Here is a 15,378-nt window from a genome sequence, read left to right as displayed (position 1 = left end):
AATTATATTAAGCTCTGCCTGCAATGTTTTTAATACATGAGTAAAGTAAATGACTAATTTGACAGCTATTTGAATGCCCCACATTAAAAGGACAGTTGTCCTATATCAGAATCTTCATGGTACTCTGGAATAATATCTTTAAAATTGCTTAACCCAACACATTCTGTGTTACCATATGTCAACATGCACTACTGCTAAGGTGATTATTCTGTAAAAAATTTTTCCTCAAAGTAATGGTATGGTGGGCCACTTTTCTTTTTAACATTTTCTGAAGCATAAACATGACTGATAAAAAGTGGAAAGACAGTAACTGTATAAATTCTAATTGAAAATCATTCCTATTCTTTTTAGCATTCTGTAAAGAATTAGAAATTGATTTGTAAAGACTAACTAGTAACAAGAAAATCATTTCTAAGAAGTATGTGCCTATGACCATAAACATACATATCTATACAAAACAGAGTAAGAGAAAAATAATTAATCCCTACCTTTGCTATAGCATGCAGCCATACAGATTGAAAACAAATCATAAAACAATTAACATGTTACGACTGGTAAGTTTCTAAAGAGAAAAACCTCAAATTATCTCAAAATGATTGACTTTAAAATTAGAAGAATGTCACAACCTTATTTATTTTTTAGTTATTACCTTGTCTGAAAGAAATGTTTTCTCCAGTTCTATGTATCTTGTTTAATAGAATAAATATATAATAAAAGAATTTCGATTGTCTTTATTTTATATACTAAATTTTGTGACATAAGATAAACATACTTTGTCTTTGTCGAGGCTGAATGAAAAAATATTTATAACATGCCAATAATCTGTTTTACTATTAATTAGAAAATTAGAGCTTTCTTTCAAAATTTATACTTTCAATTCAGCTATGTGGAATATCAAACTGATATACTATTCATCTAAGTTTCTTCCACAATGTTTCAACTTAAACTTCAGTGGGATGGTCTTTCCAATCTGGATATGAGGGCGTGATATATATCTGACGAACTTCCCCATAGAATACAGCTATCAAAGCTACACAATACCCATAAAATGACTGTTTCAAGTCAGTGGAACACATTCAATGTAGAAAGGCCTGGATGAGGTATGATCCTTGAGAGAAAAGAAGCATAACAGGGTGAGTTTTATATTCACAATGACTCAGTGCATTTGTAAATGTTCAGTGCTAGGGGAAAGAGTCCAAGAAGAAATTATATAGTTTGTGGAGACACAGGTTCATGTTCAGGGCTGGCACGGTAGATAAAATGAGAACAAAGGCTTAGAGAAGAAGAAACCTCAGAGAAATGAGCCAAAAAATCTGAATGCAATTTTCCTGTGGTAATGATAGATACGTACACTATAGTTGTACACATAGAGACTCCAAGAAACCAAGAGAAAGCAGAGCTGGAAGGCAAGGAACTAAGCAAAGGTTTCAGCAGCCATGAGTCACTGGGAATCCAAATTGGTAAACACTTGAGATTTCAGCTGATGCTAGAGAAAGATTAGTTTTCAGGAGTAAGAGCTTCCCAGGAACAAGGGAAAAATGAAATAGACTAGTTCTAACAAAATTAAACTAAATTCGGTAATCCAAGAAAATAATTCCACCCGCTCTGGAGGAAGATGACATAGTCAGAGACTTCTACAATTGTTTATACACAGTGTTCAATCAACAATTCCAAAGCATCTTTAAAAATGGAAAATGATCAAAACCGAGAAAAAAACAATCAATAAAATGACCAAGACCTGATTTTGATATTGTAGTTATTATAAAATAATTTTGAAATAACTATGATTAATGTGTTTAAAAAAATAGAAAAAAGGTGGAGATTTTTAGCAGGACTCAACAATAACCAATGATTTATATTTAATGCATCAAGTAAAAATTATAAAAGTTAAAAAATTCAATGCTGTAGGTATATCTAAAAGATTTAATAGATGGGGTTAATTAAAGAATGAACACACTGGAAAAGAAGATTAGTGTACTAGAAGATGGGTCAATATAAAATATCCAGGTTAAAAAAGAGTAAAATGTTTTAAATATACTGAAAAAAGAATAATAAACTGATGGTGAATAGTTAAAAGACCTAACATGCATCCTTTTGCAGAACCAGTGGGAGAGAAGTGAGAAAATAAGATAGAAGAAATATTTGAAGAAAGCTGAGCAAAGTTTCCCAGAACTAATAAAAGATAGCTTAAAAATTCGTTATAACTGAAAAGCAGATTTTTAAAAAAGTAAATACCTCCTAGGTGCATCATAGTTAAACTCCTGAAAACTAAATAGAAAGAATATCTTAAAATAAGAAACATCCTTTAAAGTAAAATAAAGTGATCTACAGTAAAGCAACAATAAGACTGATAGGTGTTTTTTCAACAGACAAGAGGGTAGTCAGCTGACAATTAAATTACATCACTAATTATTGGAATAGGAAAAATTCCTCAAACTAGAATTCTACTCCCAGTGGAAATGCCCCGTAAAAAAAAGTAGAAAAACAATGTTTAGTGAAAAACCAAAAAACAAAAAAGGAAAGAATACATTGACAGTAGCCCAGTACTAAAAGAAGCAGAAAGAGATTTTTTCTTAGAAAATTTAGAATTTCCTTTAGAAAAAAAATTATTCTAGAAGGAAATACAGAAATTCAGGAAAGGATAAATAGCACCAGAGAGGATAAATTATTACTGACTTAAAAATAATTCTTTACTATTTAAAACAAATAAACTAATGATAATATTTTACAGGGCTTAATATATAAGATGACAAAAATAGCAAAAACCAAACAGGTATAACAGTGTTAAACAGTTTTAAAGTTGTTCATTTTTCAAGCGATAAAATTGCAATTTAAGATATAATGCAATAAATTGTAATATCTAGAGTAAACATTAAAGAAAAATAAAAGAAAGCAAAATAAAAAAATGTTAATGGAGGAGAAAATGAATGGAGTGAAACACATGAATAAAATACAAATAAAATATGAAAGGAGAAAAAAAAGGAAAGGAAAGAAAAAATTAAACAAACAGGAAGATGGTAGACAAATAGAAACATATCAGTACTTTAATTATAAGTGCAGTAAATCAAATAATAAAAATTATAAAACCAGATTAAAATAAAACAAAACAACAAATACTTAGCTTAGTAGCTTACATGAAACTTTTAAAAAATAAGACCAATATAGTTTGAAAGTAAAATGATGGACAACATAACATTTAACCATTAATGAACAAAAAAGAAAACAAAAATGTTTTATAGTTATATTAATATCAGGCAAATTGGACTTTAGTTATGAATCATTATTAAAGTTAAAGAGAGACATTTCACAATGAATTATTTTCAATCCAAAGGAGGATATCATAACCTTCAATCTGTGTACTCCAGTAATACGGTTTCAAACTATATCTAAACAAAACAAAACAAAAACTAATAGAAAAATAAAAGGATAAATAGAAAAATCCAGTATCGTAGTGGAAGACATTAATATACACCCCTCAATGGCTGACAATGAAAATTCTGTATAGATATAGAAAACTGAAATGACATAATGAATAAACTTGAACTTATTTACATATGTAGAAATCTAACCCTGCAGCTGCAGAATTTACCTTCTTTTAAAGCACATAGAGATACTTATCTAAATCAAGTACATGCTAACATCTAAAGAAACCCTCTGCAAGTTTCAAAATATATGTCTGTAGCCATTAAAAAATAAACTAGATATCATTTTTTATAAGTATACTAGAGAAACTCTAGCTTGCTGATAATTAAAACATACACTCCACATTTTGATGGGTCAAAAGAGAAGTTTTCTTGTTCGTTTTTTAAAACTCCTGTTTCCAAGAAAATAAAGCTAAATATATTATATACCATTTAGATTTGTTTTCATGAAAATGAAAATGATAAATTAAAAACAGTGATCCTTCTTCTAAAATGTTTTGCTATCAACAAAATCATATCAATGTCGGTATCTTCATTTGTGATATTTCCTTTTTCACTAACATTAAAACTTACACAAACCAATTGAACAGCCTTCATTTTTAGCATTACGGGAAATATTGCCATCTATTGAATTTTTAGGACTCTCTCCTCCCAATGTTACATTGAATTATATCATCTCTAGTCATAAGCGGGCTTAATTTGTTGGATGACTTACAATTTGCAAGCATTTCAAGTTCTTGGGCAAGTTTTGTTAGGTAATCAAGCTTCTACTATTTTGTTGTGATCAGTTGGTGTGTGTCATTCTTCTTTCCCCAACATGGTTATCTACTCTACAAGGGCAGTTATCAAAATACAGCTCCTCCCATTTAGGGTACGGAAGGTTTGCTTTATGAACTTTCATGAAAGTTATTGAATTTTACATGCAAACTCTTTATACAAAATAAAAGATGTCAGCGACTTTTTACATACCTAAGAATAAATTAAGCAATAACTATTAACATAGTTAAAACCAGAGAAGGAAATAGTAAGAAGCTTAAGAAGTAGAATAGATTCCTTTCAATAGAAGAACTAATATTGAGGAGTTTTATACCTTGAGATGTTTTTCTCTCAAGAACTAGGTATCCTTTGTGTCTTTAGATTAAGGATTCAAGCCACAAATGGGCTGATTTGTTCGCTTTCACTGTGAGTCTTACAAACAGCTCCCTTTCCTGACACTTTCCCGCCCACATGTCCACATTACCGGGAATTGCTCATGGCTGTGCTCTTAGTTGGGCATGTATTATGCAGTATTTACCCTCCCCTACTGCCTCCCTGACACTGGCAGGCAACCTGCTTCAGCCTGCATCTTTATGTGCCTCATATCCTAGACCACTGAGCTTATAACTCCCTAATGTAGAGACTTTGTAAAGCAAATTATTAGTCTAGCTCACTCTCTAGCTCTCAAACACTTACTCAAAGTCTATTTACTTTAAATTAAGATGCAAGATATAAAAAGCTGACTCACTTTCTCAGGCCTTGGTAGATTAACAGAAGAAAGAAAAAGAAAAGAAAACAAATGCTTTGAGGGAAGGTTGTGCAAAGTTTTGAGTGACAGATGTTTATACTAGAGTCAGTGACAGCAATGGTGTAAGAATCATGGCTCAGACAGGTGAAGAGAGAAAGAAGTCCGCAGGTGAACTGTAAAAATATCATATTTGAAAGAAAACAATTAGACTACTGGATCCATTTAATGCCTGGGTATGATCTTTATACAATTTGAACTGTCTATAAAATGTCTGCATTTCATGGTGCATCACGAATGCAGTTCTCATAATATATCATTTTTTTCTCCAAGCAGTTTACAGAGTTTCCCATGATATACCTAAGCATTTGATGAGTTACAATGCTTCTGGGTAAATTAAAGAATAAGCCACTCTTGTCATGGTGACACCATATCATTCTGAAAGCAGCAGTGTGTTAGCCATAATCAAATATCTTTTAAACAAACTAGAGTGTGAGGTTCTGTGTGTGCACTGCCTCCATTGCAAAACAATTAACATGCATCCTGCAGTGTGGCAGGATTGGCATCTGTCAGTTATTCTGCACAGACTACTACTGATGTAAAAAGGTAGATCCTGTTAGATATCATGAGTTCGCTCAGAGAGTGTTCATTTATTCTGTGTCCTTGTCAGGTAAAACAATTGTTTCACCATGAACTGATGTTTCAACAGTAACACTGTTATTAATCAAGTTACTAAAATTAGGAATACACTTCTCTATATTCATCACAACTACAATTTTCTATTGATGTCTAAAACCAATTATAATGGACTTGTAAATTAAAAAAAATAGTTTATGGTGAGAAGGAGGAAGAGAAAGACTGGGAGACACTATTTGTACCATGGTCAAACATTTATTGAGTGTCTATTGTGTATACTTGAGTTTTCACTCTACTGAAAACTATAATGTTAATATGCATCTCAAAAATAGTAGTGGTAGAATCTACTCAAAAATAATGTAGACAAGTTGGTGTTGTAAATTATCATCAAGTTTACATTCAGTTGAGTTTAGTATTATGATTCACTACATCTTTAAGAAAATCTTTGAACTTCAATTTCCTCATACTATGAAATAATAGCATTTGTCTTATGGTGATATATTTGTATATGCATGTTGCGTGGACTAAGCGATAAAATAAATACAAAGTGTACTATAATTTGTAAAATAACTTAAAATTTAATTATATTTTATGGTTTAATATAATACAGATTTACCTATGATTTATAATTTTCTTTCAAGCATACGTTTTTCATGGAGCACAGGCCACATGAAGGAACCACGTCACATAATCTTATTACTAGACCCAGTATTTTAAGGTGGTTTTACCTAACTGTGAATTTGACTTGTATGCTTCCTCACAATGGTAGTTTGACAGAATACTTAAATTCAACTCATTCACTTAGTAATCATTTACCCAGGGATGGGCACTAATCTGAAGACTTAAGTTTACACAGACAACTTAAGCATTGTTCTTACTTGGACTTGTAGTAAGGAGATACATACCTACAGAAATACACATTACATGAAAGTGCATGGGACAGGGCTATGCAACAGGAAACAAGAATTAATTAACTCTCTGCTAATTCTGCAACAGAGTTCAGAGAAATTCATGAGAGGGTTTTAAACAAAGAAATATGAGTATGGAGAATTCTGGGCTGAGTTAAGGATGTGTAAAGTGTTATTGCATTTTAGGAACAGGAACTGATTCACTGTGGCTAGACCTGGAGTGTACTGAGCAATGTGAAGAGATAAAACTGGGCGAGGCATTTGGCACTGACTTGTGAAGACCCTTCGTGGATACCACATTGTCTCCTTTATTATAGTTTTAACATCATGTGTGAGAAGGACATAAGGAACAGCTTCTCAACAGGGTTTTTATGATAATTAAAGATTATTCTATAAAATGTCATCCACAGCTCTGTTACATTAGAAATGCTGAAATATATTTCTTTCCTAGTCTGAAGATGTCATAAACACCATTTCGTTCCAAACTCACAGAACTGACACCTTCTCCCCCTGAATTGCCTGCTGGTTTGAGTTCTCCACTCTCAAGGCTCATATTCTATTCTGAGATCCTACTTTATTCTATCAGCTGTGCCCTGCTGTTGGATGGTGTGTGTGTGTGCATGTGTTTGTGTGCAGAGCATTCGTTCATAACATGAAGGATTTTTTAAAAATTTTAGTCACAAAAGGTACATGTGCAATTATTTTGTGTGAGTAGAATACTGATATCAAAATGTATTTTGAACATCTCCATAAAGATCTTAGAAACACACAACTACTTCCTCAAATTCAGGATATCATTACTTAGCCCCACTACATCATTTTTAATATTTAACTGTGATGCCAACTGAAACACATATCTTTAACACAGAAACAATTATCTACCAGATTCAGGAGCCAATAGGTGGAGTGACTTCTTTAGCCCTGTGTATAGAAGGGAGACCATAAAGCATGAAAATAAAATATTCTCATTGAGATAATAATAACATGACATTATATTTTCAAGTATTTCATTGTGATTTACATAAATGAACAGTGATAAGGGCAAACCATAAGAAAAAGGTACATACTCTGAGGAAACCGTGGGGGGTTGTCGTTGACATCGGTCAGGGTGATGTTGACCGTTGTCGATCCTGAAAGCCCTCCAACTTGCCCAGCCATGTCTTTGGCTTGAATGACCACCGAGTAGTGTTCTCTGGCTTCTCTGTCCATATTATGTAAGGCAGTTCTAATAACTCCTGTAATACATATTTTAAACAAAACAATATGGATTATACATTAAATGAGAAGCAAGAGATTATATTACATTAAAAGAAATATCTCTCTATCTTTTTCTGTTTTCAGCATTTTTTTTTGTTTGTTTTTTGGTGAGGAAGATTGGCCCTGAGCTAACATCTGTGCCCAGCTTCCCCTATTTTATATGTGGGACATGACAACAGCAAGGCTTGATGAGCAGTGTGTAGGTTCTCACCTGGTGTCCAAACCCATGAACCCCTGGCTGCTGAAGCAGGGCATATGAACTTAACTACTATGCCATCAGGCCAGCTCCAAGAATTGTATTTTTAAATGAAATATTTTTGAGAGGAAGCTAGACTTCTGAGACAAATAGTATCTTAACAATTGAACCCAAATCGTCACATTGAACCATTTATTTACACCACATGTTCCAAAGCATTCTATTAGTGGCAAATTAAGATACCCATCTCTTTGTGTTCTTTAGGGTGGATGGTCCCTAGAGGGCAGCCTTGCAGCCCGAGCTTTCCCCTTCTTCTGGTGTGCTGAACATTTCACAACTTGTGCTCCTCACAAGTGTCCACTGAAATGATTTGAGCAGAGGCTAATTTTCCTCTTTTCAGAACAATTTATATAGCTTCCTGACAGGGTTATCAAAATTAGGTGATGGAAAACATTGAAAGAGTGTGGACACTTGAACAAAGATTGGGAGGCATTTTAACATTTATCAAGACTAAGAAACTTACTGTTTTTGTCAGGAAATAACAACTCTAAGAACTAGCTTTAAGTACATAAGCAAACTAAGGAAAGTGATGAGATTGATTCCAAAAATCACACATTAAAGTCACATTCTTTGTCTGATAATAGTGCCAAAGGAGATATTTAACACGTTTTTCATGAATTAACACTTGGATTCAATAAAGAGATAAAAAAGTTATATATTCATATGTAATTATGCATAGTACACATACATGTAACACATAAATTACACCAACATGTAGTATACATGTAACACACACATATAATTTACATAGCTTTGTCAATAGATCCTTTAATTTAAAACTGAAACGCATTTTCCAGAGGGTCAAACTTACCCTAGAACTATTAACTATGTCACAAAATTAAAAAATCGTCCTCATGTAGATGAACCATATTATAAATAAGTATAAATACATACGTATAATATACATTTGTATTATACATGCATATAAATTTGCAATTCCAAACATAGGTCAATATTTAACAATCACCTTTTTAAAAATCACCTTATTAAAAATATTTGGATCATGTCACTTTTGAGAAACACACCAATGGTTTCAATCACTCACACACTTGACTATTAGCGCAATTCATAGGATGACGCCAATTATAATAACTGTTGACTATAGAATTTAACGAACACTTTTACAGATAACATCTTGATATAATGAGAGAAAATAAGGTTGTAGGGGCCAGCCCAGTGGCACAGTGGTTAAGGGCACACATTCCGCTTCGGCAGCCCGCAGTTTGTCAGTTCAGATCCTGGGTGCAGACATGGCACCACTTCGCATGCCATGCTGTTGTAGGCATCACACGTATAAAGTAGAGGAAGATGGGCACAGCTGTTAGCTCAGGGCCAGGCTTCCTCAGCAAAAAAAAAAAAAAAGAGGAGGCTTGGCAGCAGTTAGCTCAGGACTAATCTTCCTCAAAAAAAAAAAAAAAGAGAAAGAAAATAGGGTTGTATATTCAAGTTAAAAAATAGTCTTTTAAAAGTGGGAAGGAGTCATCAATCAGTAATTTTGAGTATAGAACACTGAGCCACTACATTTTTTTTAACCTAATTGATTGCATGTATAATGTCTTTGAAAGAAGAACCTCAGGCATCAGGAAAAGAGATCCCACAACTTCCAAAATTTGTGAATACATAATTGTGGGAATGCAGGAAAACTTTCCTGAAGCTAAATAGAAATGAAAATTATTCTTATCAAAAGAAATTATAATAATGAGATAATAAATGATTCATCTAATTCATGTATATGAAAAAGCCTCAAGCATCCTTATTAAAAAGAACAATGTTTTATCACATAAGATAATTATATAAGAAGAAATTGAATTGATGCAGAAATGAACAGGCTAAGAATTTCTGAAAATATTTCATGAAACAAATGTATACTTTCCAATATTTGGAAAAAAAGTAAGGATGCCATTCTGAAAAGAATACATTGTAAATGGGAAATGCCTCTGGTGTGTAGCAGTATTAGATTATTGTCCAGGATAATGTTTTACAATGAAATCATTAAAGCAATATTTGCAGGATATAAATATATAAAAGGAATATCCATCATTACAAAGTGAATGATGGATATTCCTTTTATACAATTTGCATGTTATTCATTCAAGAGGCTCAGAGAAGGGAAATCAGCACAACTTCTGTTTTATAGTACAGACTTTAATAACTCATCGCATTATCTCCCTTCTTTTATAATATAGCTGCTTCTGCCACAAAATGGAAAGAAAGTTGTCAGCCAAATTTGCTTTTGGAAAGAAAAGAGCACATCCAGAATTGACACATCCTTCTCAGAAATGATTGTCTAAGCATCCATTTAAATACACAATTCTCTTGAGGATAGCTCAGTTGCACATACTTAGCTATGACCTCCCTTGAGGGCACATAGGTACCACTGGGAATGTTCAATCAAATTGCCATAGCAACATGAGCCTAGTATATAATAATCCTCCTCTAACACGTAGCCCAGATGCTTGTAATTGGGGTAGCCTAGAACACAGCCAATGCATAGTAACATCTTTTTTGCTTTTAAATAGACTTTATTTTTCAGAGCAGTTTTAGGTCCAGAGCAAAATTCAGAAGAAAGTATAGACAGTTACCTTACTCCTCTCACCCAAACACACGGCCTCCTCTACTATTAACATCACCCAAGGTCCATAGTTTACAGTAGGGTTCACTCTTGTTGTTACACCTTCTATGGGTTTGGACAAATGTGTAATGGCATGTATCCACCATCATAGTATCACACAGAATAAGTTAACTACCCTAAAATTCACCTCTGCTCAACTTATTCATCCCTCTCTCCTCTGAACCGTTGGCAACCACTGATCTTTTTACTGTCTACATAATTTTGCCTTTTCCAGAATATCATATAATTGGAATCACACACTAGCCTTTTCAGATTGGCTTCTTTACTTCACAATAGGCATTTAAGGATCCTCCATGTCTTTTCGTGGCTTGATAGCTCATTTATTTTTAGTGCTAAATAATATTCCATTTTCTGGATGTATCAACCTTTGTTTATATATTCACCTACTGGAAGACATTTTCGATTTTTCTACATTTTGGTGATTATGAATAAAGCTGCTATAAACATCCATGTGCAGTTTTTTGTGTAGATAGAAGTTTTCAGCTCCTTTGAGTAAATATCAAGGAGTATGACTGCTAGATTTTATGGTTAAGAGTCTGTTTAGTTTTGTAAGAAACTGCAAACTGTCTTCCAAAGTGGCTGTCCTATTTTACATTCCCACTAACAGTGAAGGAGAGTTCCTGTTGTTCACATCCTCATCAGCATTTGCTATTGTCTGTGTTTTGGATTTTGGCCATTGTATTGTCTAGTGCTATCTCATTGTTTGAATTTGTATTTCCATAATGGCGATAATATTGAACATTTTTTCATATTCTTATTTTCATACGTATGTCTTATTTGGTGAGGTGTCTGTTAAGGTCTTTTGCCCAGTGTTTTCTTATTGCTGAATTGTAAGAGTTCTCCGCATATTTTAGATAACAGTCCTTTATCAGATATGTCATTTGCAAATATTTTCTCCAAGGCTAAGACATAGATTCTCATTCTCTTGAGTGTCCTTCACAGTGCAGAAGTTTTTAATTTTTGAAGTCCAAATTATCAATTATTTCTTTCATGGATCATGACTTTGGGGTTGTATCTAAAAAATTATTGTCATACCCATGGTCCTCTAGATTTTCTCCTATGTTATCTTCTAGGAAATTTATAGTTTTGTGTTTAGTACTTAGGTCTGTGATCTATTTTGAGTTACTTCTTGTTAAAAGTGTAACATCTGTCATCTTTTTGCATGTGGATGTCAATTTTTTCCAGCAACATTTGTTGAAAAGACTGTCTTCTCCATTGTATTATGTTTGCTCCTTTGTCAAAGAGTAGTTGACTCCATGTATGTGGGTCTGTTTTGGGACTCTCTATTCTGTCCCATTGATATATTTGTCTATTCTTCCATCAATATCACACCATCTTGATTACCATAGCTTTATAGTAAGTCTTGAAGTCAGGTAGTGTCAGTCCTTCATTTTTGTTCTTCTCCTTCAATACTGTGTTGGCTATTCTGAGTCTTTTGCCTCTATATACAAACTTTAGAATCAATTTGTCAATATCCACAAAATAACTTTCTGGGATTTTGATTGGTATTTCATTGACTCTATAGATAAAGCTGGGAAGAACTGACATCTTGGCAATGTTGAATCTTTCTATCTTTCCACATGGACTATCTCTCCATTTATTTAGTTCTTTGTTTCTTCCATTAGAGTTTTGTCGCTTTCCTGTTTTCCTCATATAGATTTTGTAACTTTTTTGTTAGATTTATATCTAAATATTTCTTTTGGGGGAAAGCTTACCTAAATGATATTGTATTTTTAAATTAAATTCCACTTGTTCATTGCTGGTATATAGGAAAGTGATTGGCTTTTATATATTATCCTTATATCCTGAAACCTTGCTAAAATGCTCAATGGTTCCTGGAGTTTTCCTAGATGCCATTGATTCCTTTGGATTTTCTACATAGACAACTATATCATCTGTGAACAAAGACAGTTTTATTTCTTCTTTACAAATACGCATAGCTTTTATTTCCTAAGAAATATTTTGTTGCTTTAGCTAGAACTTAAGTTATGATATTCTAAAGCAGTGGTGAGAGGGGACGTCTTCACCTTGTTCCTGATCTTAGTGGGGAAGCTTTCAGTTTCTTATCATTAAGTATGATGTTAGCTGTAGGTATTTTGTAGATAGTCTTGATTGATCAAGAAAGGATCATTTGAGGGGCCAGCCCCATGGCTGAGTGGTTAGGTTCACACACTCCACTTCAGCAGCCCGGGGTTTTGCTGGTTTGGATCCTGGGAGTGGACATGGCCCCACTCATCAGGCCATGGTGAGGTGCTGTCCCACCTAGCACAACCAGAAGGACCTACAACTAGAATACACAACTATGTACTCGGGGGCTTTGGAGAGAAGAAGAAGAAGAAGAAGAAGGAAAAAAAAGATTGGCTACAGATGTTAGCTCAGGTGCCAATCTCCAAAATGAAAAAAAAGAAGAAAGGACTAATTGAGAAAGATGAGGAAGAATCTCTCTATTCTTAGTTTGCAGCAAAGCAACTTTTAAAATCTGGGAATATACTTTTTAGCAGAAGAGATCCTTAACACTTTTAAATAAGAATGCCTTTCCTAGTTCAGATTGTGGGTTTTTCAACAGTGAATGATACGTGGTGTCACTGAATGAATTATTTCTTAAGTAAATTTATTTCATTCATGTATTCCATCTGGATTGGTTAGTAAGATTAAAAATATATAAAATACTTTCTAATTTTACAGTTTAATGTACTGATATGCTTCCCGATTGCTTGAAGCAGATGCGTAACAATGGTTCAAGCAGGCTTTAACATCCCTTGTCCAAGATCACACCATTCTTCTGAATGCTCCTGGTCCTTTATCCCTCTCACTTACAGTTCATTTGGCAGTCACATCCTCTCAATGATTGCCCCAACATCCATAACAACTACCACAGGTGATTCCAGTGCAAGTGGGTCAAGATCATACTTTGAAAAGCCACAATTAGAAAGATGAAATTCTACTATTATGTATTTACACATTTCTTCACTTTTTATCTCCATCTTGTCATGCCAATAAATGCATAGATGTATGGGGATACACACATGCACACAGACAACAAATAATATACAATGATAATATACATTTTACAAAACTGTGAAGCCTAAACTCATGTATAAGACTTGGATAAACTATGTTTACACAGTGGAAGTAAGAAGTGATGATTCGTTTGGCCTTTTCTGCCGTGTATCCATGTACCCAGTAACTGTAATACAACTTACCTTCGTCATGCAAATAAACTTAATAAAGACATAGCACATGACCTTTTCATTAAGCAAATTTGTAAAGAAAAAAAATACAGCAGCTAAATTAGTTAGTATAAATTATTGTATTGTTCATTTGTTTAAAAATAAAGAAAACTCTCCTGTTTTCAATACATAGAAGGTAACTGGAAATGGCATATTCTGAATGTTTGTCGGATATGCTTCACTAGCAATGTTTACCAAAAATTTTAAAAGGAATTGTTGCCTCTTATTCTCCTGTGATGCTGGGTTGAATCAACAGGATGTGATTACTGTTGCATCATTTTGTTTTGTTTCTTATTACTTTCCTGGTAAACAATTGTAGGTGCCCCACTGTCTGCAAATTACCTTCTGACTACTGCTTCTCAATCACCTTGATATGTAGGGGCTTGTACCTGGGAATTACTCTCTGCTGAATACAAGTTCATAACATTGAAAACTCATTTGTGGTTATAAACATTACTCGTTGAACCTGTCTCACTGGCCTACCCTATGTACTTGTTCCCTGACTGATGATATTCATATGTAGCAAGAGATCCTCGAGAATGTTTTCTTGCAATTTAATCAGTAAAAAGAATTTAAGATGGAAATGTGCAAACCTGGGTCATTAGATAATACCGTAGAAGACTGCAGAATAAAATGCCTAAAAGACTAGGACAAAGAAACAAGGATGCACATTCAAATTCCTACAGAGACTTCCAAGGCACACATATACATTTATAAGAGGAAGTGGTAAGTCTTCTTTCATGTGTAAACTACACATATACATTTTGACTCAGTTGCTTATTTTGCTTCTTAATTTGCTCAATTGCTCATTCATTCAAAGGCTATCATGTAATTATGTAATATCTATTAAAATATACTGGAGTCCCAGTGTTTCTCTAGTGGGGCAAAAGGGCTACTTAATAACAAAATCACATGGAATGCCAATTATTATGCAACTTCAGGGATGTCATCTTAGACCTACTGAATCAGAATCTGAAGGAGTGGGCCCAAGCATCAGTATTTGTGACAAGCTCCTTCCATGATTCTACTGATGGTCAAATTTGAGATATCCACCCAGAGTCGAGAACACATGATATCTGGCCTCAAGGTTCTCCTCTTTCATTGGAGAATCTGTTTATTTAAAACAATTAATTGCTGAGAGGTTTAGAAGTTTCATTGACCATTTTCTACACAATGACACAGCATTTTTGACAGTAATTATCCATCTTTCCAACTGCCTGATTGTGGTGATCTAGGTACCTGGAAGATTCTTTATGTTAGCTATTCAATTGCTATTTGTTTCATCATTTAGTATATCATATGCTGTATCTATTCAGCTACACATTTTGAATGTTCCCTACTAACTTTGTAAAGATAATGTGCTTCCATAAATTCTTGTCTACATTGAAAGCAAAAACATTTAGACGTTGAATCTATCCATCAGCAACACAGTTCAGACATCTGTTTTCTTCATTCATCACCAATTCAATGTATGCTGAATTTGTTTCTGCTTTGAATAAAATTTGGGGTATGGAGACATATACAACAGAGCTTACA

The 15,378-nt window shown here is 33.6% G+C and overlaps 1 protein-coding gene across 10 annotated transcripts in view; it reads right to left on the bottom strand.

The window, feature by feature from the left end:
- Nucleotides 1-15,378, bottom strand: part of CDH18 (cadherin 18) — a 905,084-nt gene that overhangs the window by 116,378 nt on the left and 773,328 nt on the right. For 8 of the 10 annotated variants that reach the window (XM_070587164.1, XM_070587159.1, XM_070587166.1 and 5 more), the window contains one exon: nucleotides 7,535-7,702. The exons of the other annotated variants lie outside the window; for them this stretch is intronic. In XM_070587164.1, the coding sequence (XP_070443265.1) occupies nucleotides 7,535-7,702 (168 nt within the window). The remainder of the gene's footprint in view (nucleotides 1-7,534; nucleotides 7,703-15,378) is intronic. 10 annotated transcript variants of the gene reach the window in all.

This window comes from Equus przewalskii, chromosome 20, assembly GCF_037783145.1.
Source record: "Equus przewalskii isolate Varuska chromosome 20, EquPr2, whole genome shotgun sequence".
NCBI classification, from domain to species: domain Eukaryota; kingdom Metazoa; phylum Chordata; class Mammalia; order Perissodactyla; family Equidae; genus Equus; species Equus przewalskii.
The sequence above is the reverse complement of the archived record's forward strand: the minus strand, read 5'-3'. Positions and strand labels throughout refer to the sequence as shown.